General features: G+C 43.4%; 1 protein-coding gene across 3 annotated transcripts in view; it reads left to right on the forward strand.

Moving 5' to 3' along the window:
• Nucleotides 1–1437: 1437 nt before the first annotated feature.
• cnih3 (cornichon family AMPA receptor auxiliary protein 3) overlaps nucleotides 1438–26416 on the forward strand; it is a 115898-nt gene continuing 90919 nt past the window's right edge. For all 3 annotated transcript variants that reach the window (XR_012591508.1, XM_074616615.1, XM_074616616.1), the window contains exon 1: nucleotides 1438–1835. Coding sequence is in view for 2 of the 3 variants with exons in the window: in XM_074616615.1 (XP_074472716.1) it covers nucleotides 1758–1835 (78 nt within the window). In the remaining variant the exon portion in view is untranslated. The remainder of the gene's footprint in view (nucleotides 1836–26416) is intronic.

Genomic DNA, 26416 nt, shown 5'->3' on the forward strand with positions numbered 1-26416 from the left:
ATTGTAGTGTTATCAGTTGTGAAACAGAAAATGTACCCATATAGGCAAGGCAAGGCAAGGCAGCTTTATTTGTATAGCACATTTCAACAACAGGGCAATTCAAAGTGCTTTACAGAAACATTCAAGAACATTGCGACAAAATGCAAAAGAACATTAAAAAAATAATTAAAAACATTAAGGATTAGAAAATAAAAACAAGGTAAAAATAAAAGCTAGGATAGAAGCTAAAATTGCATAAAACTCAAAAGAGTAAAAGTTATAGTGCAGTGTCAGAATAAAAGGCACCCGCAAACAGGAAAGTTTTAAGCTTTGCGCTACTAAAAGGGCAGCTTTCCTCCTTTCAGTTTTCAACACGCTACTAAAAGGGCAGCTTTCCTCCTTCCAGTTTTCGTTACTAAAAATATACTCAGAACTAGGGATGCACCGATACCAGTATCGGGTCCGATACTGTGCTCATGTACTCGTACTCGAAAAACGGATCCGATACAAAAGCACCGATACCACTTTAAGGTGGTGCGCCCGGGCCCTCACTTTCATTGTGCCACGGGGATTTGCTTGCACCCTCTGACTCGACGTGCGTCAAACTCCTTGTTCCGTGTTTTAATCCGGGTCGGGTGGGTTGCCGACATCGCCGCAGACCCCTGGCGCCTTTTGCCCCAATTTGTCAACGCAGTTGGGGCGCACTGAGGACACTCCGCTCCGGTCGACAGTCGCACCGGGAGCAGGGTTAACAAGGGTCTTTTGGCACAGAGAAATACTCGTATCGGTACTCGGTATCGGCGAGTACCCATATGTAAGTACTTGTACTCGGTCTGAAAAAAAGTGGTATCGGTGCATCCCTACTTTATACCCTATGACATCACAAGTTTGAATTTTTCGCGCTCTAGTTTTTGGATCTGGGAGTGTTGTTCATGTTAACTAATATTTTTTGGACTGTTTTAGACATTAGGAATAACATGTATGGATTTAGAAAAATGGGCGTATATTCCCTTTAAACCATGTTCCAAATGCTCAAAATAATTTTTTGGGCATCAATATTAAACTACACTACTGAGAGCAGTCAACCTTGATAGCAAGTCCCTGTGGAACTAGATACTCGAACACACGCACACACACACGCACGCGCACACACAGGGTGCTGCTCTTTTAAATCCACCTGTTCACGCGCTCGCTGCTGCTGATTTGTCAGGGAGAGAAAACTGTATTTTTTTTTTTGTTTAACGCCTTGTGCACGAAGTGGCGAGGAGCTCCTCATCATCACCACCACCACAACACCACCATTACCATCATCAGCACCACAGATAGAGCAGAGCCGCCGCCGCTGGATGGATTACCTCCACAGTCACCTCTCTCTGGATGCTTTTGCGCACCTTGCGAACCTCCTCATTTGATTGCTCGTGATTACATGATCGCCGCACCGGCGCGGACACCGATCGCTCATCATCATCATCATGCCGCTGATTTGAGAGCAGCTTTTTGACTCCGGAGTGAGTCGCATCGCCGCTGCTGTCTGCCTGGAGGAGGACGCGCGGCGCGGCGCGGATCATCTGGAGAGCTGCTTCTTCTTCTTCACCGCAACAATTTGTTGCAAACAGTTATGTTTGGGGCTGAAGTCATGGTGCCGGTACCGCATCGGCTCCTCATGGCACCGTGAGAGAACTTTCCTCCAGACTCCCCCTCCCCCTTTTGTTCCTCCTTCTTTTCTTGTTTTAGATGTGGATCTTTGGGAAATCCTCCACCGTTTCCCTCTTTCAATTATGTTCACTTTTGCTGCCTTCTGCTACATGCTGTCTCTGGTCCTCTGCGTGTCCCTCATCTTCTTCGCAATATGGCACGTGAGTACCTTTGAATTCTTCCTCATGTTTTGTAACTAGCGGATGGATCTGATCGTCGGGGGGGGAAAGGTGCGCAAATGAGGACGCACAGGTGCGTAATTAGTGGCCGATTTCAAATTTTCAAATGTCTTGTTAAACATTAGGATCATTTTCTGGCAGATATCTCCCTTCAACACGACAGGTGCGCACCTGTATCTCCATCTCCATCATTCACACATGCATCACCTCTTTTCCTCTCATCTGGCTACTTTCCACATGCATGCTGACCCAATTTGATATGCAGAAAGGCTTTCAAGCCTGTGCTAGATAAATTAAACGACCTTCCTTCCAGATCAATTAGGAAACCTTGTAGTGTAGCCTCCCCCTCCCCTTCTCATCTCCCTGCTCTGCCTTTAATCAAGCTTCAGCTCAGCTATTCACCAGTGCCAATACTGACTGACTGGCATTATTATATTTGAATAATCTAATTATTTGCTCCCAGAGCCACATCTCCATCATGCAGAGAGGGGGGCCTTATGTAAAGACATATTTGGGTCAGGTCTTCCAGCCTATTGCCCCCACGAATCTGCCTTTTGCATGGAAACAGCAACTAGACCTGATGCACTTGGGATGACTGATCCTCTGGCAATTACAGCTAATAGTCGGGTCTGCCTGTCTCAGACAGTGGCCCATGTGTCTGCTCACAGAGCAGAAATAACAGCGAGAGTGAGAGTGCAGACACCCATGATATAGTACAGTTAGAACTGAGTGGTAGTGGCAAAAAAATAGACAGCACCTTTATGATGCTAGTGACACTGAGAATGAAATTCATCGCCGAGAGTTCATTATAGAGGGACAGGAAAACCACATCAGTTCTGTCTGTGATGTACATTCAGCACTGGATCACAATGGAACACGTCATTCTGTAGCTTCAGCAATAATTCACATCACACCGGGCTTTTATTTTGCATTCTGCTTAAGACGGCAGAAAACAGCAGAGATGTGCCTCCTCCACTGATTTCCCATTTGTGACACACTAGACGTGCAGCATAATAAGTCGGTGGTGGCTCCATACCGCGAGGAAACATCATTATGGAGAGGCTGAGCGCGGGAGTGTGTGGAGCCAAGGCTGCACGTTAACCAGACAGCCACCTGCCAAACGCTGGGAGATTTTGGCTGCATAACTCTTTCACTTCTATCAACCACTTTGGCAGGTAGCCACATCTCCGTCGCTATTTTGTTTTTATCTTCTTGAATTTCAAGAACTCTGTCTGGTTTCATAGAGCTGCCGAAAACACGGAATCCTGCTGCCACAGTGGCCACTTGACCAAAAGGTTCATTTTCAACAGCAGTGCATTGCTAAAAAGAGCAAGTGTGTTGGCCACTCATTGACAAACTACCCAGGGTAAAAATCAAACTATAAATAAAGTGAGTAAATTAACTTAAAAAGATGAGATATGTCGCCATACCAGAACATTTGTAGTCGATACCAATACCAATGAAATTCCACGATTCTCGTTACCAATTTGATACCACAGTTAAAAAACAAAAGTAAAAGTCCCATGTACTTAAACATCCATTCCTTTAACTTCCTAACAAACACCGGTATGCAAATAGGTAATAAACGGGTCATAATTTCCTCTGTGTTATCTATTTTATATTGCTGTGAAAACATCTCTTTCAAACAGCTGGATTTATTCAAGCTTCTAGCTAAGAATAAATTTTTACAAGATTAGATTTGAATTAGGGCTGTCAATCGATTCAAATATTTAATCGTGATTAATCACGATTGTCCAGCGTTAATTGCCATTAATCGCACATTTTTATTTGCTCAAGATGTAATTATTACCTCCACCAAGGCCGAAGTCCGAGGAAGGAGGTTATGTTTTAACCGCTGATAAGTTGTTAGGAATTTAAACACGTCATAATTCTCTCTCTATAATTTATTATTCATTTTATATTGATGTGATAACATCTCCTTCAAACAACTGTATTTGTTCAAGTTTCTCGCTAAAAACTTAATTTTAGGAGATTACATTTGAACGCATCATGATAACGTTACCTTCTCCCAATGATCATTTTGCTGAGCAGACTGTGGACATCTCATAATAATAACTCAATGGCACCTCCGTTAACGTTAGTAGCTCCGCTATTTAACCAAGCAGGACTGTGCTGCCCACCGGCTGCTAACAGCTAACGTTACTAACTCTCCTCCTGCTGATTTATCAGGGAAAAATAGGGTGCGCCCCCTCAGGTTTAGTAGCGCCACGCTGTTGAGCACTTTTTTTCTGTCCGCCGTGGCTCTGGTCCCAATCCAACTGAAACACGATACAGCGTCGGTATACATCATTGTGCAGCGTAACTGTCGGTAAGCATCAATAAGAGGAATCGATAGTCCCAGAGGCATGAGATGCCAAGAAAGCGGACAACTATGGTTCTCTATTCCACTAGGATATTCCCTGCCTGCCAAAGTGGCGGTTGTCCTGATGAGTTCACCCGCCAGAGCCAACAATTTACCTGCCTATGGCGGGTGTCGGGTGCTAATTTCAGACCCTGTAACTAATACTTGTCAGGAAGGAGGTTAAATAACGCTCCAAACTTGCGCTAAATTTTTCAGAGGAAAAACTGTTATGGCCATTTTCAAGGGGTCCCTTGACCTCTGAACTCAGGATATGTGAATGTAAATGGGTTCTGTGAGTACCCACGAGTCTCCCCTTTACAGACATGCCCACTTTATGATAATCACATGCAGTTTGGGGCAAGTCATAGTCAAGTCAGCACACTGACAGCTGTTGCTGCCTGTTGGGCTGCAGTTTGCCATGTTATGATTTGAGCATATTTTTTATGCTAAATGCAGTACCTATGAGGGTTTCTGGACAATATCTGTCATTTTTTTGTGTTAATTGATTTACAATAATAAATACATGCATTTACATAAAGCACCATATTTGCCCACTCCCATGTTGATAAGAGTATTAAATACTTGACAAATCTCCCTTTAAGGCACAGTTTGAACAGATGAAAAAATCGTATTTAATCGCGATTACATTTTGTAATTGATTGACTGCCCTAATTCAAATGTGCACTTATAAGAGCATTAATGTGATATGTCTTCTTTCTTTCAAAGATTACATTGTCTTGGTCTTGGTATTCAATTTGTTTTACTGTAGATGCCAATATTTTTGAGCATGAAAGCTAGTCATCTGATCAGTCAGGAATATATCAAGACGGATCTTAAAATTTGGCCTGTCAGACCCGTTTATATATATATATATATATATATATACTTGATATGCATTAATCATCAATGCTCCTCAGTGACCGTTGACAGTCCTGTTCATTGCATGGCAAGTTTAAATATTTTCACTTCAAATATCCCCTCATTTCTTCATCTTGTTTGGAGAGAGTGAAGTCAATTTTCTAACTGACAGATACAAGACTGTAACTCTTTAAGTGATTAGCTTTGAAAGACATATTTGTTCATTAACAATAATAAATGTAATATTGATATTGTCACAGTGTTCTCGCTGCGGGACGTAATGACAATTTGACGGTTCACTTCAAACAGGACGCGGTGATTGGCAGAATCGTTATGTTCATCACATAAAATAACGCCACTCAGTCACCTATGGGAGCACTCACGTCAGCGATCGCAAAGCCCTTTTAATTAACATACGAGGTGAACTGTGACCTCCCCCGAGCTCTACGCCTCGGCGCCGAGACGACTCGGCTTGAGTGATTCTCCTCCCATGTAACCACGGCCCCTTAATGTGCTCTAAGTGTCATTAGAAGCTGGGAGCGAGCCACACACTCCTCCGGTGCTCCTCTGATGGATGGGAAAGCCCCGTGGTGCAGATATGATGCAGAGGTTGTCCCGGCAGCGCGACAGAGGGCACGATGTCAAAGTATCATTTACACTCCCAGCTGGGGGTTTCCATTATAGTGGTATTTAGTGCATGGAAGATGCGGTGAGGTACGAACGCATATTTAGTATGGATGAAGCTATAAGTAAGATTGAATTACTAGCTGAGCTAAGTGGGGCACTTCCCCCAGTAGTGTACCTCAGACCACCAGGACAATAGAAGGGTCTGGTTTGTAGTAATTTGATTAGTTTCAATGGTACCACTTTTTTAATAGGGCACTCTTTATAATAGGTTTATAAGTTGTAACTTCAATAGGGCCGTCAACAGATTAAAATATTTAATCGTGATTAATCGCACATTATTTTATCTGTTCAAAATGTATCTTAAAGGGAGATTTGTCAAGTGTTTAATACTCTTATCAACATGGGAGTGGACAAATATAATGCTTAATGTAAATATATGTATATAAGTATTATTGGAAATCAATTGAAAACACAAAACAATGAGAAATATTGTCCAGAAACCCTCACAGGTACTGCATTTAACATAAAACAATATGCTCAAATCATAACATGGCAAACTGGAGCCCAACAGGCAACAACAGCTGGCAGTGTGTCAGTGTGCTGACTTGACTATGACTTGAGCCAAACTGCATGTGATTATCATAAAGTGGGCATGTCTGTAAAGGGGAGACTCGTGGGTACCCATAGAACCCATTTTCGTTCACATATGTTGAAGTCAGAGGTCAAGGGACCCATTATGAAACGGCCCATTTTTATGTAAGTTTGGAGCGTTATTTGGCCTCCTTCGTGACAAACTAGTATGACATGGTGGGTACCACTGCATTCCTTATGTTCTTAGTTTCATATGATGCCAGTATCTTCACAGTAGCTTTAAAACATGCTACAACCTTAAAAATCGCAAGTTGAGTTAATGTGTTAAAGAAATCAATGGCGTTAAAACTAATTTGCGTTAACGCTTTATCACCTTAAGTTTGACAGCCCTAATTACTACTTTTACATAAGTAAATGATTTGAATACTTCTTCCACCACTGCCAATGGGTACTTAAAGGTCCCATATCGTGCTCATTTTTAGGTTCATACTTGTATTTTGTGTTTCTACTAGATGTTTACATGCTGTAATGTTAAAGAAAAACCTTTATTTTCATCATACTGTCTGCTTGAATATACCTGGATTTACCCTCTGTCTGAAACGCTCCGTTTTAGTGCATTTCAACGGAATTGCAACAGAATTGTATTGCCTGGCAACAGTTTGGGTCCATGTTTACTTCCTGTCAGCTGATGTCATTAACATACACTGCAACCAGGAATAAACTGGGGCACATTTACAATGTGTAATGGTCTAAATATTGTAGATTTGTGACATCACAAATGGACAGAAATCCTAACGTCTTGTTTCAAACACACAATTTCTGAATATGGGCTGTGTGTATTTCTCTGTATATTGAGCACTTTGATACTTTCACAGTATTTATAAAGCACTTAAACCTGCTTTATAATATAAAAGACATGAAAATCTTACTTTTTACAATATGGAACCTTTAAAGGCGACAGGATACATACACATTACATAGAAAGCAGGAGGATCGTGGAGGCCAATTGGACCCTCTTTATGGCCCTGGCAGCGAGGAAGAAATGCCTTTATTCCTGAGCCTCTTTTCTCTCCACCCTCTCTATCCTACCTGCCTTCCCCTTTATTCACATAAATTGCTTCACACAAAGCAAACGCTGGTTTGAATAACACCGAGGCAACATTACACATCAGGATTTCACGCACAGTTCAGGATGGATTTGGAAGGGGAGCAGCTCTGCTAGCATCGCACTTGGCGTCGCTCCCTCGTCGAGCGTGACTTTGCATCGGGCTGACATTTTGACAAGTACAGGGCATTCGCAGGTTTAACGGGGGTGTCGTGAATAATCATTCACACTGAACAACCACAACTCTCCCCTCATCTGTTACCGTCTCTATGGTGTTCTGATGATGGAGCAGGGGGTTGCTATGTGCATGAGGGGGAGAGAGAGAGAAGCGAAAAGGGTGTGGGGACAGCGGGGGAAATACTTTGAGGAAATGCGTTGAGAAGGGAGATGAAATGTGAAGGATTAGATTTTCAAACGCCAGGAGGTTGATTTAGCTTCAGACACAGATGTGAAAGTGTGGAAGAAAGATTGAAACTGAGAGAGATATTTAGCCAAGCATGCTTTGTGCTGCTCTCCTTAGCCTGCCAGAGGCCTAAGCTTGTTCCTGTGATCTGTAACGCCTCGGACGCCTACTGTAGGGGTCTGCTGGGCACAGACTGGTCAAACCCAAGAGGAAAGGGACAGACAAAGTCATAGGAAGATAGAAGAAAGGGGGATGAGGCGGTGTCTGCTGATGGAGAGCAGAATGACAGGAGCTGTGGGATTGATGGTATGCAGGCTGTTGCCATACACTGTTTGTAGCTATACCTAATAAAAGTAATGCACTATAATTCGTATAATCCACGTAATCATGAGCCAGGACAGGTGATGTAGTATAAAGAGCGACAAAGTCTGTGTGTGGACGAGGTCGGGGATGGATGGGTGAGTCTAAAAACACAGGACTTTCATCCAGGAGACTGTTCGATTCCTGTGTGAAACCAGAAGTCAACGTTGACTTATTTGTCACGTAACTTCCGTACTTAAGTAACGCCACTTTCATAGTTATTTTAAACATAAACATCGACGTATTTATGACGTAACTTCCGTACTTAAGTAACGCCACTTTCATAGTTATTTTCAACATAAACATCGACGTATTTATGACGTAACTTCCGTACTTAAATAACGCCACTTTCATAGTTATTTTCAACATAAACATCGACGTATTTATGACGTAACTTCAGTACTTAAGTAACGCCACTTCCAGAGTTACTTTAACTAAATGTTGACTTATTTGTTACGTAACTTCTGTACTTAAGTAACGCCACTTCCAGAGTTACTTTAACTAAACGTTGACTTATTTGTTATGTAACTTCCATACTTAAGTCAATGTTTGGATTAAAATAACTGCGGAAGTGATGTTACTTATTTGTTACATCAGTTCCGTACTTAAGTAACGCCATCTACGTAGTTATTTTAACCCAAACGTTGACTTATTTGTTACGTAATTTCCATACTTATTTTAACTCAAACAATGTAGTTAACCAAGTAGTTGGGCGAGGGGTTGTCGGTGGCCTATGTTCCGCAGGGAATAAAGAGGCTTAAGTCAAAGTAAGTCAACCAAGTAGTTTTATGCCTAAACTCAACCAAGTATTTCAAAGGTACTTATTTGAACCCAAACCACAATCTTTTTTACGAAACCTAACCAAGTAGTTTTGTGGCCTAAACACCGCTGGGGCTTGCTCTCGTGTTGCTGGACGTTCGTAGGAAAACGCATGAAAAATAACAATATAACTTTTTGTAAGATATCACATCAGCCGTCGTATGAGGATACGTTGCGGTATGATGGAGAAGAAAAAAGGGGGAAAGGCCAGCGGGATTATGGATTTTGCTTACTGGGAGTTCAGAACAGGGCAGATTGGACTGCTGGATAGACAACTGGAGTAGAATACAAAATGATGATCGGACATGAAAAGGGTGTAAAAAAGCTGATGCAAAGCTGTGAGTCGGCAGCAATACAGATAGGGGAGAGATCAAAGGAAGACAGGAGTGATAGATAAAATTAAAGTTCTGTATGGAGAGGCTGAAGTTTCCTGGTAGGGTGAGGGAAGCATCCTGCGACGGATTCAAGCTTTTCTCAGAGACAAGGTTGACAGCATGGGTTACAAACACAGAAATAGATAAGGAGATCAAGAGGGAAATAATTAACTGGAGACAGAAGAACAGACCACTTCAGTCACAGCGAGTAGCGCTTTGTGTTGTGGGGAGGGCACTCAAAGTTCTTACTGCCTTCATCTGGATTATTCATGTCTTAATAACAGCAATGAAATAAGGATGAAGTACATCCAGCTTTCCACTTAATGTTCTGTTTCCAGCTGTGTCCGAAATAATTTACTCATTCAATATTTCCTAAACACGATATAGGGAATTTAATGTAAAGGATCAAATAGTGTCAGGCAGAATCGAGCTGTCTGAGCAATGCATGATGGTAGCTAGCTCGCAATTAGTGACCATACATTTTTTTCGGTTAATAGAGTATTCATCAAAGGAATTCCCGGGATTTGGTTACAATGCTACAATGAAGTAGCCTTCTTCTAGAGGTCATGTCCGACCCGGTCTCGCGGCAAGGCGTCTACGACGTCATTACACGTGACGTGAGTATGTATTTTAGCGTTTTTGCGTGTCATTTAATTTGTATGCCGCTTTTCACGTGTCGTTGTACGCCACTCAAACGTCCGTAGTTAGGTTAAGGCAAGAAAACCGCTTAGTTAGGGTAAGGGAAAGCGTCATGGTTGGTCTTAAAATAATAAGTAAACTAAGTAGAACAGAAAACAACTACGGAAAAAGGAGGACAGGAATAATGTGAGGAAAAGGGGTAATGACATTCAATTAGGGATGCTAATTTTGAAAAAAATTCTTAACCGATAACCGACCCTCGTTAATCGATTATTAACCGTTAACCGACAAGATTTTTGCCTCGCATGCAGCGGTGCGCCAGCTGCAGTGTATGGAGTACAACAGACAACGGAGTCCCCAGTTCACCCGTCCGGGAGCGTTAGCTTAGCAGCACCGTGGCTGCGTGTAGTGACGCGGACATGCAGCCACATTCCCAGTAAAAGTCTCCGCCGCACATTTAGTTTAGTTTAGCAGAGTGTGTCTGCCCGGCGTTAACAATGCTGTGACAGCGATTGTCTGACAAACAGAGTGTGTTTTTATGTGCTACGTTAGCATCTGTAGCTCTGCTGGTAGCTTCGTGCTCGCCTCCGCTCAAGCGAGCCAGAGACCGGAGCCAACTTCCTGAATCTTGCAACTCCGGCTCCGCCTCTTAAGGGATGGCTCTTAAGGTGAACCAGCTTTTCTCCTTAAAGAGACGAGCCGCTCCTCTGAGTTTTTCTCTGCTTTTTAATCAATTATTAATATTTCTTTTAACCGATAACGTTAATCGTTTAAAATGCTTAATGTCGGTTAACGGTTAAATATCAACATCCCTATATCAATAAAAGCCTCGATTCTGAGTACCTTAACACACAGAGTCAGCGTCAGAGTCTTCCTATACAGATGAAGAAATGTGCTTAAAGGTGAAGTGACAAAACAACAAGTGTATTCATGTCCTCTGGGTTTCATTTAGCATTTAGCACGCGGAGCCAAAGTGATTTCCCACCACGCTCCCCTGAACTGTACAAACTAGGAAGTAGCTCGGGCTCAAGGTGCCCTAGTAAGACATCAGGGGGGAGAAATGCATAGGTGATACCATTGATTGTAATCTCAATGAAGCAAACAGTCAACAGGGCTTTCTGGCACCAGGCGCTGGAGGCTATAATGAAGGCTGCGTTCAGTGGTTGGCTGTGCATCGATCCACATGTTCATTAACCCCTGCTGGCTCCTCATCCATCATTCTGACTCCACCGTTTCTATTGTCCCACTGCACAGTGCATACACTGTAGGATTATACTGAGTGATCCCTCCTTTTCCCTTTTCTTTCTTATTATTTTGACTGTCACCTCACTGGCTATTCACATTTAAATAATCACAGATGATGATGTTTTGGTTTTTCTTTTTTTTTTGCTCGTTTTCTTTTTTTTTTTTATATTTCATTGATAGGGATGCACCGATGCCATGGAGGGTGACGAAAGATGCTGACGAGAGGTTAATGTCGCACTGCTGTAAAGTGGTAAAGTGCCGTTGTATCGGAGCCGTTTTGCTAGTACGAGTACATGAGCACAATATCGGACCCGATACTAGTATCGGTATCGGTGCATCCCTAGTCATTGATGATGTTACAAGAGACGATTTGCAATTTTACAGAAACCACAGTGGAGGTCTTATCCCATTTTGAATGTGTTTAAGACCAGGCTTGATTAGAGATGATCAGGTTTCCAAAGCCCCGACTGTTCCCATTAACCAGCCCCATTAAACGCATCGCTTTGCAACATCAGACAAGACACTATTTCACCTTTTTCTTTGTGGGTATGTTTAGTCTCCGGGCCGAGTGATTGCGGTTGACAAGGGGAAGTCTGTGAGGATTCAGGGATTTAGAATCAACTGGATTTGCATTGATTTTTCTTCCGTCTAAAGAGACTCTGGGAAAATCCACTGTCACCTTTCACGCACAGTTGTGGATAACAGTCAGCACTGACAGCAGGGGCAAAGGAATAGCAGCATTGACGATAAGCAGGTTGTTGTAAATACATCTCATTGTAAGGTTATTAAAACATTTGTTCAATCGTTCGCTACGGGTAAACATGAACTACCTTGTATGTTCGGATTAGCCCTGTAAAGGTTGTATTGCTCTCACTTGCGAGCTCGAGTGCAGTGGGATTTGTCACATTGTACAGATTACTACTGGGATCATCGTTTGCTATCCAGTGTATCAAAGGCAATTTACTAGTAAAGCTTAACACTGCTCAGTCTGAAGGAAAGATATTATATTGGGAAATCAATCACAGGGTATAAAAACGTCAACCTTGTCTCCTACATTACATTCCCATACAACTAAACTGCATTCTCGATTATGTTTCCAGGGAAACAAATTTCCCCCCAGATAGCGGTTGCAGTTTAACAGTTTTAAACACAAGGTTAAAGGTAGGGTTAGTAGTGCTGTTCAAATACATTTTTGTGATCCGATCTCACTTTCTCGCCCCATGCAAATGAACACGTAGTAAACACATGGCTAATACAGCAGCCGTTGTGACGTAATGCATGAATGTTAGTAGTGATATCCTACATATTCGTGAATTCTGGTACATTGTATTAACATCAAAATAAAAGGTTATTGTACCTGCGGTCCCCGGGGACCTCCGCGCTGCAGGGCACCGGGGTACAGCGCTCCAGAGAGCCGGGGAGGACAGAGAACAGGCGGGCGGGCGGTCATGTGTCAGCTCCGCGCAAAGCAGCGGAACAAAAACACTTACACATCTCCGACAGTATGATAATAATGCACTTTGCGTGCCTATTCTGATAGTCTGTAGATATGTAGCTTATCAACAAGATATATTTTAATAAAATACAGTTGTACCGACAGGTTACAGTAGAGCACAGAGGCCGTTTCCATGCTGACAAGCGCCCGTGTCTGGTTGTCTATTCACCTGAGGGGCGCGGTGATCACGCGGATCCAAGCTGGGCATCAGATGAGTAGCCGGTCCTTAATGTGGTCCAGGACACATTCGCGTACACACTGCTAAAAGAATGTGGTCATATGTGGCCCAGACCACCTCTGAATGTGGTCTGAAAGATCCGATCTCAATGCTCGAGTGTCTCTCTCTCTCTCTCGAGTGTGTTCACACCTGTACTTAGAGCTGTCCACTTGATATCGGATCACTGAGGACGCATGTTAATACCAGGTCTGAACAGGGTCTATGAATGTAAATTAAAATAAGAGAACATTGCCATTTGGTTTCACAGGGGATACGAACAGCAGTCTCCTGGGTGAAAGTCCTGTGTTTGTTTGACCCATGCACCACTTCTCTCAATTTTCTGTTAAAAGAAAAAAATAAGAGATCACCAAATGCACCAAACCTTCTTAACCATCCAAATCTGCTCACACCCAGGTGTGCTGAATGATGAATTCCATTTGATCATAAAATGGAGGCACGTTGCCGATGTTTCGCATGTCATTGAACACCACGCATTTACAGTTAGGTTGAGGGGAAAAACATCATGGTTGGGCTTAAAAATAAGTTTGTAAAGTAAGTAAAATGTGTATGTAAACAACGTAACATAAATACGGAAGACGCATCACTAATGTAACTTCAAAATAACTCGACAACACATCGGGAGACGAACAACGGTCTCCTGGTTGAAAGTCTTGTGTTTGTTGGTCCCATCAACTTCCCCTCACGGCCACCATCGGCAGTCTTTCACTTTTTATTCTATGTCAATAGCTCTGAGTGTAGTATATTCACATATATAATATAAAATATATAATAATAAAAAAAATTGTTATGTTCCTCAAATTTAAACCAACATTGAACAAACAATTTGTGGACTCTTAAAACAAAATGTTTTTTTCTTGTCTTGGTCAGATCTCGACCACTCGTAAAATAAAAATAAATCGTGGATATGAACAAAAATAACTTGTGACATTTGTTTGTATATCGGTTCCTGCATGAGGCCACTAACAGCCTGCAAGGCTGGAATCAATGTTTTCCATTGTAATGTAAGTCCTGCCATTGATTTTAGGACAAATATTGCCCCGCAGTAATGTCACTACAGCATAATATCTTGGACCATATGAGTTACATTTGCCCAGTTGATATTCTGACCAATAACCATCGCTGTAGCTGCATATGTGCTTATCATTTGTGCTTTGGTGCCTTGCAGAAAGTCCTGACAGCAGTATCGTGCATACAGAATTTTTCTGGAAGGAAGAGATTTGTTTCATTTGATCTCGTCACAGTGAAGGAAGGGGTTAACTGTGCCAGCGGTGTTTATTAGCATCAGGGAAACTGCCTTCTCCAGCTGTCCTCCCCCCCCCCCCGCCAAGGTGTTCAGCACAGATACGGGCCGACTCTGACGGGAGCATGTTAGCGATTAAAAACACAAGCCAACTCCCAGCACATGGACAGCCAGTGACCCCTGGGCAGTCTGCAGGAGACGGGGGGGGGGGGGGATGTTAACGCTCTGTATGAAGTCCTAGATGCCTAAACAGGATATTAAAATGCAGAGATAGAGAAGCATAATACATGCAGTGTTGTTTTACAGGTTTAAAACAAAAAATGTAGCAACTATAGACCATAGTTAAGTTTGTTTAATTTTAATTTAAGAATACACAAAAATAAATAATATACAGTGCACGAAGGAGCAGAAGCCTCTAATGTTAAAATTTAACAATGGGGAATATATCAGAGAAGCAAGAGGCAAATTTGTTCAATATAAAACAATTCATAGGTATTATTACACCCCAACAAGACTCAATACAATGGGTCTAATTAAAGACAGCTTGTGTTGAAATGTAATGCGGTACATGCATGCATGCATTATGGGAATGTCCCATGGTTGTCCCCTAATGGAGAAATGTTCTGGAATATATGGGTGAGTGGTTAGAATTCAAACTGCCCAGATCACCAAGGTTGTGTCTCATTGGGGACAAAACTGTAGTGCAACCTTGAAGTAAATTTGCATTTAGAGTATTAACAACGAGCTTAATAACCTGTGCTCGGCTGATTCTAAGATGTTGGAAAGAGCCTCAAACACCTACTCTACACGACTTAAAGCTGTCCACTTGTGATCGGATCACTGTGGACGCATGTTAATACCAGGTCTGAACAGGGCCCTTGGAGTATTTTCAAATGCTTCGTATCCCTAAAATCTCTACAACCGCAGCTAAAAGGTAATGCAACTCATTAAACCATAATAATTCATTAAAGTATGGAAATGAGGTCATAAATTTAAAAAAAATCCAAAATTGTACTAAATAAACACATTGTTCCAAAAGATTTTTAAATGAAGAAACATGAACAAAATATTTCTCAACTCCGTAAGTTATTTGAACTCAGCAAATTTTTTAGTTTTTCAGATATGCAAATTTTTATGAGCAAATCGAGTTCAAAGGCGTTTCGATAGTTTCATTACGTTCCGCACGTAACGTGATGTAATGTATTGTCATCCTGTTTTTTATTTTTTTTTCCTTCCTGTCTTTTTATATCTAGCATTTCTTGTTTTGAAATAGTATTCTTTTCGTTCCTTTAGATATGTTCAAAATATTTGTCTGTTTGTAAATTGTAATGCAGCTGTCTTTAATTTCAATGTTAGGTGGGTTCCTTTTACTAGCCCTCGGGGGGGGGGGTTTCAACCCACCTGCCCATTTATTTAAGTTATTGTATATCGCTTGTTTTTTGTTTTAATTTATTATATGCACAAATAAAGAACTAATGACGTTATCACAAGCGTTCATCTTGATAACGCGCAAGACAGAAGCCTCAGCTTTCCGCTGCAAAAAGAATTGCTATAATGGCTATCATTTAGATTGATTTAAACAGGATCATGCAAACGGCAATTGCGGGAAGTCTGTTTCCAAAGCGTTAAACACTAAAAAAAAAATGAATCACAAGTAATAAAGATCAACACAGGCTTGCTCACACCAGACCTTTTCCCCATTCTTGGTTAGCTAGGTGCTCTCTGCTTGAGATTAACATGAAAATTTGATGCTCCTCGTGGGGAAATTGGGCAGCTTGTGTTGTAAAACGTGTCTGTTGGTTAATGCAAAGAAACGGACAGACTGCATGAATTAAGTCCAGCGCCATTCAGATCTCAATTGGCTGCGTGCATATTAGACTTGGCACCGGCTTCATTGGGTTCTAAAATTACGCATCAGAGGTTGTTGAGGAACCGTTGTTCAGAAAATTAACCCATATTGAGTGGGTTTAAAAACCCAATGAATAATTGAGACATGACTTTAAATAATTAAAGTGGACCTTGTAGTCTTTCACATTAGAGTGGAGGTTCCTCTGATTGCTGTTGTTGTTTTTAATCTTGTTATTTCCATATGAATGCCTTGAGGGCTGCATGGAGAGAAAGGGACGTTTTTGGTCGGTCATAGCTTCAACCGCCTGAAAGACAGCGAAAATGAGCGCTCATTTACATCCACACACTAAAACACAACTAATTAGGCTACATCCATCTCTCTCTTCCCCTTACAGACACACACACAGCAAGGTGTCTGTCCTCTAGCAGCCACAGTCTGCATTGAAACACAGTGTTCATGCTGGATTTTGGCATGCCAAAAGAGGAGCAGAGGGTGCCAGTTTGTTTGCCGTCGCTGCCAGCCAACCTTGACTTCAAAGCGGTCTGTTAAAGTGAACTTCCACATCAAAATAGAACTGGATTTGCAAAATCAGAACCCGTAGTCATTGCCAGTGGATCTTCAGCAGGAATCACCCTCTGAGCGTGTCACAGATTTGAGTTTTGGGGGCTTCTGGCCTTGTAAGGTTTTGAACGTGATAAGTCCTTACAACCCAGGATGAAAAACCAGGCGGGATGGAGGTGTATGACATGGTTGGGAGATGAGTCGATGAGTCCAAACAGTTAATCACAGAGCATGGCTCTTTTTTAACTGGTGATATTCAGCAAGTGACACAAAGAACATCGCAATCTAACCCATGGCAAAAAAGTCTAGACAATGAAAAAGGTTGCCTTCAGGATCCCATCCGATTTCCTTCTGATCTTGTGGCATCTTCCATAGGAGCCTGTGTGTCGAGGTTTTAGTTTTAAGGGTGGACCCAAACGCAGAGTGACCAGACGGATAAATTAAAATAAACAACACGTCGGTCCCCTGTTGTTCCGACAATACACACTCTCCGGGCACCGCCGTCTTAATATACGAGCTTACCGGGGCTCAAGCCCCCGGGCCCAACCATGTAAAGGTGCCCACGAGGCACCAGGGGAAAACAATAAAAATATAATTCACAGGGAGAAGCGAAAGCGGGCGTGCAACGAGACGCTTAGTGCGCAAAGACGCAACGGCGGTGCCGTTTTTTTACTCCGACACAACCTAGATTGAATATCCTACCGCGAGGTCCGGGTGCAGTTGCGCCGGGAAGGTCCGATGACATCATTCTGCATTATAAGTAGCCTTCTGTTTACAGCTGTGTGCGTCTGAGCTAAGCCGGTCAAATTCACGGCCATGACGGAACACGTCGTGGAAAGCAAAAAAACAATCAAACATGCTAGACTTTCTGTTGGGACGTCGGGAGGCGTCCCAGACGCGGCGTCGGTTGTCGTGTACTATGACACACTACATGAGATAAAACGATCGATTGTACCACACGACACTCATTTATCGTTCCCGATCCCCTACGACGGCCGTGTCGGGCTATAATCAGGCTGATATCGTGTAGTCTGAACCAGGAATCCGAGGTTTCGGGATAAAACCCCTTCTCCAAGCTTTCCTCTTCGCCACTTCAGAGCGTTCCACCAAAAGTTCTATGACGTTCCAAAGTCCACCTGCAATGTCATGTCTAAATTGTTCCTTCAAACAGTTTTTTAGTGCACCAGCCTTTGCTGAGAGGTGGGTGCCATCCAGTTCCATGACAAGTTTTTGTAGAACCTCAAATGTGTATTTTAGGTTTGCTGGGTATAGCTCAAGTCCAATGAGTACATGAGGCCAAATAAGTGCATCTGCAATGTTACCAAGGCTGTGAATCACTTTCACTTTCTTCGATGACTAGTCCGACATCTTCCAGGTCATTTATGGGTTCTGCACCATCCCTCTTTATGGCAAAGATCCCCAGGATCATCTGCTCTCTAGCCAAAACATACACACACCAGGGGGGAAAAAAATCATTTCTCTTTTACCAAATGACATCTATCCACCCCCAGATTACCATCCCTCCAGACTACATTTGGTGTAGCTTTTCTAGTTTTGCCATTATCTGCTGTTGGTTTTGGTATCTGTTGTCAACCATAGATATGAAAGAAGCTTTACTAAAAGTTACATTTGAGAAACTAAACAGCACCATCCATAAATTATACCTTCAAAACAACAGTCTACAAACTGCTGTTAATAATGTTAGTGAGAAGGAACTTAAACTATGCAAGCATGGGCGTCGTCTTCAAATATCCCTCCAAAGAGTTTGGTCACATTAATGTGTTTAGAACCAGCTCAAAAAAAAAAAGTATGTGTACAGTACAGTGATCGCATTTTCAGTTTCCGGAGAGTCATTTTTGTGGAAAGCAGAGGCCAAAATACTTACAAGGTACTTCCTTATGAGGCTTTCAAGGTCTTCGTTGAGGTTTAACAATTAGTACTTTCAGTATGCAGGCTCTTCTTGTTTCAATGGCATCATTCTGCAGTTGAGGTGATCAGACGTCTGATTAGGATACTTCTTGGAGGTCACGTTACCCCTGGGCACGTCCAACTGGTAGAAGAACCCAGGGCAGACCCAGAAAACGGTGGAGGCATTGAGTATCACCTCAGGCCCAGAAACGAATGCCAGGATGCCCCAGGGTGTGGCTATAGGGAGAAGGACATCTGGGCAAACTTGCTTAATCTGCTGACGCTTCGAGTCCGACCTGGATAAAGAGGTGGAAAATGGATGGGTGGACGGATGAATAAAGTAGTTTATATAATCTGGATAAACTGTTACGACATCTAAGCACTCGTTCCTTGCTTCATCAAACTTTATTTCCGTCATGTTTCCACATCTCAGCAATTACTTTGACTATAATGCTATCATAAGAGAAAGAACTGACAAAAGGAAAAGGTACTAGTGGTACTAAATTGAATGATCCCCTTAAGCCTGACATCCACTCAGAGCGTCTATAATGTTCTTCTCATGTGGTTGCACATAAAGATGTATAGGTGTTTCTGCTGCACTTTTATGTACGTGTCTCCACGGAGTGTGTTCCTGTGCATGAACAGTGCCTCGCTGTATGCTTGGATTTATGTACCCAAGAGTGTGGGTGTACGTGTGTGTGGGTGTACGTGTGTGTGTGTGTGTGTGTGTGTGTGTGTGTGTGTGTGTGCTCCCGTCGCCCATGAGGAACAGCCCGAGGGAGGCTAACATACTGTAACAGAGCGAGGCAATGAGCCAGGATCACTGTTGGGATCCACTGGGGAAATAACATGTAAAGAGCTGCCTGTCATTGTGGGGGCGAGCCCAGGGAAATAACCCGGCATTGGTGCGAACCTCTGCCGTCTCTCTGATGTTAATTCCCCATACTGGGCTATTACACACACACACATTCACATGTACAAACGCACATGCCAACTGCCTCCCCTTGTTTCTTCCCCATATAGTGCACAATTCATGGAGAACATACCGCACAAATAATAATCCATTTTTCTTACTCTGCACACACACACACTGATATACTCATGCTGCTCTCACATCATACAGTTCCCCCCCATGGCGCACACACACTGGAGACACACAGTGTAGCTCTTATGCAGATAAGCTGACTGACACACTCGTATCTCTTCCTGCAATCTCACTCTCTCTCACACACCCTGAGGCCCAATAGTCAAGCAATGACATCTGTCTTTGTAGTGCAATTGCCTCCATTGCAATACACGCAACACCAATGGAACTGTTGCGTATTTTATCCGCTGTTCATCATCGCTCGGCGTTGTTATTAAGATAAGATAAGATAAGATAAGATGGACCTTTATTAATCCCCGGAGGGAAATTCAGGTGTCAAAGCAGCAACATCAGCAAACAGAGTGAATCACAGGAGAGGTAAAGGTATACAAAAATTCTAAAGACAATAATAGAGATATAAAAGATACAGAGTGAATGGGTGAACATAGTGTGTACAGTCCGTCAATAAATAAATAAATGTAGTATGTACAATAAATAAATAAGTAAATAAATGTAATATGTACATATGTGCAGTCAGCAATAAAGTGGTATATAGGATGTATAGTGTAAAGTGAGTGTAAAGTGCGCCAGATAGTGCATGTTTAAATTTCTTAAAAGTCCTAATAGTTGTCATATAGGGGTCAGCCTTGGTTGTGGAGCCTGATGGCTACCAGCATGAAGGACTGACCCAGGCGCTTTGTGTTGTGCCGAGGAGGGATGAGTCTGTGGCTGAAGGTGCTCCTCATCTTGACTAGCTCATCATGGAGGGGGTGGAAGGGGTTTTCCAGGATAGCGTCCAGCTTCCTCCTCATCCTGCCCTCTGCCACCACCTCCAGACCGTCCAGCTCAGATCCAACCACAGAGCCAGCCCTCCTCACCAGCCTGTTCAGTCTGTTGGCATCCCTTGTGTTCATGTTACCCCCCCAACATACCACAGCAAAAAAGAGAACACTGGCTACTACAGACTGGTAAAACATCTGCAGCAGCCTATTGCATACATTAAAAGACCTGAGCCTCCTCAGGAAGAACAGTTTGCTCTGTCCCTTCCTGTAGAGGGCCTCGGTGTTATCAGTCCAGTCAAGTCTACTGTTCATATGTACTCCCAGAAACTTGTAGGTGTCCACCACCTCCACCTCCTCCCCTCGGATGGTGATGGGAGTTGGGGGCCTCGTGCTCCGCCGGAAGTCCACCACCAGCTCCTTGGTCTTTCCAATGTTGAGCTGGAGGTGATTGTTATCACACCACCCTATGAAGTTCTCCACCAGGGCTCTGTACTCCTCCTCGTTGTCATCTGTGATGCAGCTGACGATGGAGGAGTCATCGGAGAACTTCTGTAGGTGGCATGTACCCGAGTGGAAGCGAAAGTCGGAGGTGTAGGTGGTGAACAGGAAGGGAGACAGCACAGTTCCTTGGGGGGCGCCGGTGTTGCTCACCAGCACATCTGACAGGCTGCCCTGCAGTCTGACATACTGTGGTCTGCTGGTGAGGTAGTCTGTAATCCAGGCCACCAGGCCATGATCCACCTGCATCACTGAGAGCTTCTCAGCTAGCCGGAGTGGTAGGATGGTGTTGAAGGCACTGGAGAAGTCAAAGAACAATATTCTTACAGAGCTGTGCGGCCTCTCCAGGTGAGTGTAGGCTCTGTGGAGCATGTAGGTGATGGCATCATCCACACCGATGTTTTCCTGGTATGCAAACTGCAGGGGGTCCCTGAAGTCGCTCACAAGGGGCTTGAGGTGCTGCAGAACCAGTCTCTCAAAGATCTTCATGACGTGTGACGTCAGAGCAACTGGCCTGTAGTCATTGGGGGTGCTGGGGTGTCTCTTCTTGGCCACCGGGACGATGCAGGAGGTCTTCCAGAGCTGGGGAACCTTCTTCAGCCTCAGGGAGAGGCTGAAAAGGTGCTGGAACGCTGCTGCCAGCTCCCCAGCACATGCCTTGAGCACCCTGGGGTTGATGTTGTCTGGTCCCCTGGCCTTGTTCACGCTGATCTTTGAGAGCTGCTTCCTCACCTGGCCCCTTGTGATGATCAGGGTGGATGTTGCAATGTCTCCAGGTGCAAAGGACATGCTGTGGATGTGCTCCTCAGGGTAGGTATGGGGGGGGGCAAGCTGCTGCTGCCTCCTGGGGATGGGTGCTGGGGGGAGGAGGAGAGGTGTGGAAGGGGGTGCTGGGGGGAGGAGGAGAGGTGTGGAGGGGGGGCACTGGTGTTAGTGAGTGAGGACCCAGGCTGTCCTGCTGAGCTCATGGGGGTTTGTTGGTCAAACCTGTTGAAAAACAGGTTTAGCTCATTTGCATGTTCCTGGGTCCCCTCAACACCAGGGCTCGGCTGTTTGTAGCCAGTTATCTTCCTGAACCCCCCCCCCACACCTCCCTGGAGCTGTCGGCCTGTAGTCTCCCCTCCAGTCTGTCTTTGTAGGTGTCCTTGGCCGCCCTCAGCTCCTTCTTCAGCTCCTTCTGGACAACCTTGGCCCCCTCAATGTCCCCGGCCATGAACGCCCTCTTCTTCCTGTTCAACAGGGCTTTAATGTCCCCATTGATCCAGGGCTTGTTGTTAGGAAAGCAGCGTACCTTTTTGGTGGGTACGATGCTTTCCTCACAGAACCTAATGTAGTCTGTAATGCAGTGGGAGAGTCCATCGATGTCCTCACCGTGGACCCTGTCAAACAACTCCCAGTCTGTTGACCTGTAACACTCCCTCAGCTCCTCCTCAACTTCCACTGACCACTGCTGAACAGACCTGGTGGTGGCGGGCTGCCTCCTGACAACAGGCTTGTATGTTGGCACAAGCCTGATGAGGTTGTGGTCTGAACCGCCAAGGGGGGGGAGAACAGTGGCGCTGTATGCCTCCTTAATGTTGGCATACAGCAGGTCCAGGGTCTTACGCCGGGGCCACACAGCGCGCATCATGCTCGCGTGACGGCAGCGTCACGTCGTGGCTGCGTCATGCCCACCTAGGGTGTTCACACTAGACGCGAGTTACCCACGTCTCGGGAGCGTCCCGGAGCTACCTGTCAGCTGTGTTTTTGCTGTTGCTGACAGCCCTTTCTTTCTACATAGAGTTTGCCTTTTAATGGCCATTTAACTTCATAATAAATGTGATTTATATTTATTTAAGACAAAAAAGGGTAAGAACTGTGTGGTAATTTGTAAATATTATTAAAAACAAGCAAATAAATTCATACATAAATATTAATATATAGCCCATATAAATCCCTCTTTTCTGTCAGTGAAGAGGGATTTATATATATACAATGAGGAGGGATTTCTATGGGCTATATATATATATATATATATATATATATATATATATATATAAATCCCTCTTCATTGACAGTGAAGAGGGATTTCTATGGGCTATATATATATATATATATATATATATATATATATATATATATATATATATATATCCCTCTTCATTGACAGTGAAGAGGGATTTCTGTGGGCTATATATTAATACAAAAAAATAAATAAATACATTAGTAGTAAGAGAGAGCCTACAGCAATCCCTCTTCACTTTGACTGGCACAGTTTTAAACAACATTTCCAGGGGGTTTCGGGTTCCTGTTCTACAGCATTCCAGGTTGCGGCTTTTATCGAAAACGACTTAATTTACATCTGGGGCGGGACAGCAATTTACATTATAAATGCTGATGTTCCGACATCTCAGGCAACTTGGAGCTTTTCACCACCTTGTTGCTGAACTGCGCCTTGATGGAGAAAAACACCTGAAGTATTTCAGAATGATAAATATGTAAAGTGTTTTTTTATTATTATAAAACAAAGCAAAATAAACAGTTTCGTTATTTGTTAACCTTTAGAAAACGAAAATTATTATTAAATATCTTTAAAAAAATTAAATAACACCTCTAAAAGAAAGAACAATAAAGTTACGTGGTGTTTGTTGAGAGAGAGAGAGAGAGCGAGAGAGAGAGCGCATCGGAAAAATACTGCCAACTATCACCTGATGTTCTTATAACCTATTAACCCAGTCTATTATATGTATAGCATATGTAGGGTTTCTGCTATGACTACTACAGTGTTTACATAATTAAAAGCCTGTACTATATTAACTTGATGGAAACCTGCAAGCAGACAACTGCTTTATTTAGAGTATTTCAGAATAAAAGCATTGTGTTAATGAATGAATGATTCTGTGCACTAAAAACGCTAGAGGACTTTTATTTTGAAATCTAGATAGGAAGTGTAAAATATTGATGGTCAGTGACATATTCTACAGATGTCTAGACATGGAAACTGTAGTAATCTTGCTCATATACTGTCAATAGATCACCTTCACTGTCTGTTGCTGCTGGGAGACGCAGCCGAGAGGTAAGCGGCAAGCGTGAAAAATAGGCGAGCCTTCTATTCTATAAAATAGACGCACGTCTGACGTGCGTCTGACGCGCGTCTGACGTGCGTCTCATGCGGGCAGTGTGTCCACTCTAACCTGTTAACATGGACGCCGAAATAAAAAACAACACGCGACGTTGCCGTCACGCGAGCATGAAGCGCGCTGTGTGGCCCGGGCTTTATTGTGTCTGGTGTTACAGGTCACATACTGGGTGAAGTTCGACAGGGCTCTGGAGACCTTCACATGGTTAAAATCACCATTTACAATGATGAATGCGCTGGGGTGCCTCGTCTGTAATCCCGCGACGGTGGAGTGGATGACGTCACTCGCCTGCGCCGCCACAGCACTCGGTTGAATGTAAACAGTAACTATGATGCAGTGTGAGAACTCTCGAGGCAGATAATATGGCCTCAAACTCACAGCCAGCAGCTCAATGTCCGGGGTACAGATGCGCTCCTTTACGGTGATGTGTTTGGGATTACACCATCTGGAGTTAACAAAGACAGCAAGCCCTCCGCCTTTCTTTTTACCGCTCTGTTTGTCTCTGTCAGCTCGCACCACCGTGAAGCCGTCCGGTTCCACTAAGCAGTCTGGTATAATCCCCTTCAACCATGTCTCCGTAAAGCACAGCACACTGGACTCTCGGTATTCCCGTTGGTCTTTCACCAGGGCTGCTAGCTCGTCCGTCTTGTTGGCCAGAGATCTCACATTGCCCATGATCACTGAAGGCAGGACGGGTTTAAATCTCCTCCTCTCCTTCTCCCTCCTCCCCCTCACGATCACACCGGCTCTTGATCCCCGTCTGTGTCGCCGTATCTCGGCAGGTAAATCCTTTGGTGGCGCTGCTACTCGGTCCCGAAAGGCGAGGAGCGCTTCAAATGAATACACCGTCCGTTGTCCGATCATGTCCGTTTGTCAGGCTAACTAAATATAATAACTAAATAAGACGGCTGTGAAAAAGGAAACTATTTACATAAAGTGTGCAGTATACTATCACTGGCAAAAACTAAGCACAGTAGAAAGTTAAAAGTAACGAAAAAGTAGCAAAAAAGAAGACAAAGAAAGTAGAAACACGGAGAGCTACTAAGACAGGCTGCCACTCGGAGCTGTCCCACAATGCAGCAGTGGGTGGGCGGCAGGATCAAATGACACCATTCCTCCAAGAGGTTTCTGATTACTTGCGTGCGAATGTTGTGCCTGTGGGCAGATTTGATCCAACATTTTTAATTGGAGCAGATCGTGTTAATGATGATGACGAGGGTGAAGAGCTGATACTGAAATGGAGGGTGTGGGTACAAGAGCAACTAGGTCCAGCTAAGTATGTCCATGTTGAGGGGTTGTTTTTGCCCGACAGAGCAGCAAGTGGATTAGTTTGTTCATCCGATGATGCCGACATACCAGCCCAGTCGCACAGCAAGTTTTTGACATAGTCACGAAATTTAATGTATTGATTCGTGTACATAGACACTTATTTCCCGTTTTTTTTTTCGTGATGGTCAACACAAAATCAATTTGTATGTAATCCGCGTAATTGTGAACCGGGAGTGTAAAGTGCGGTTTTTCCCAAAGCTAACCAAGTAGTTTTGTTTCCTAAGCCTAACCATGTCGATCTGTTCCTAAACCTAACTAAGTAGTTTTGTTGCCTAAGCCTAACCAAATCAATCTTTTCCTAAGCCTAACTAAGTAGTTTTGTTGCCTAAGCCTAATCAAATCGATCTTTTCCTAAGCCTAAATAGTTTTGTTGCCTAAGCCTAACCAAATTGATCTGTTCCTAAACGTAACTAAGTAGTTTTTGTCACCTAACTTCTGTACTTACGTCACTTCCAGTGTTATTTAAACCCAAACCGCGATCATTTCTTAAACCTAACTAATTAGTTTTGTTGTTTAAGCCTAACCAAGTCAATCTTTTCCTAAACCTAGGTAGTTTGATTTTGAAAAAAAACTGGAGTGGAAATTGACGTTCATAGGAAAAAGCACGAAAAATAGGTTGTTGAAAGTCGAGTGTCATGTCACGTTTGTGTCTATGTTCACGAATCAAATAGATTACATTTCGTGACTATTTCACAAACTTCCGCGAGACTGTGTCGGCAATACTGTAACACATGCTGCAGTCAACCTGTGACATGTTGAACCTGAAGACACAGAGCAACAGATTGGAGGAAACAAGTTATTGAAGAGAGCTGAGACGTTCAAATAAATCTGTCTGTATGACCTTAAAGGTCACATATTATACTCCATTTAAACTAGTTATTATAGGTCTCAGACACCTCCAAACCATGTCTCTGAAGGTTTTTTTTCAAAAAAACAATCAGATCATGCATTCCAGCATGTCTCTATAACCTCTGTTTCAGCCCATTTCCAAAAGTGCTGATTTATGTGTCTGTAGCCTCTGTCTCCTCCCACTCTGCTCTGATTGGTCAGCGTTTTCTGTCAATCAAACGTCCTCAA

The sequence above is a fragment of the Sebastes fasciatus genome, chromosome 18 (genome assembly GCF_043250625.1).
Source record: "Sebastes fasciatus isolate fSebFas1 chromosome 18, fSebFas1.pri, whole genome shotgun sequence".
Taxonomy (NCBI): Eukaryota; Metazoa; Chordata; class Actinopteri; order Perciformes; family Sebastidae; genus Sebastes; species Sebastes fasciatus.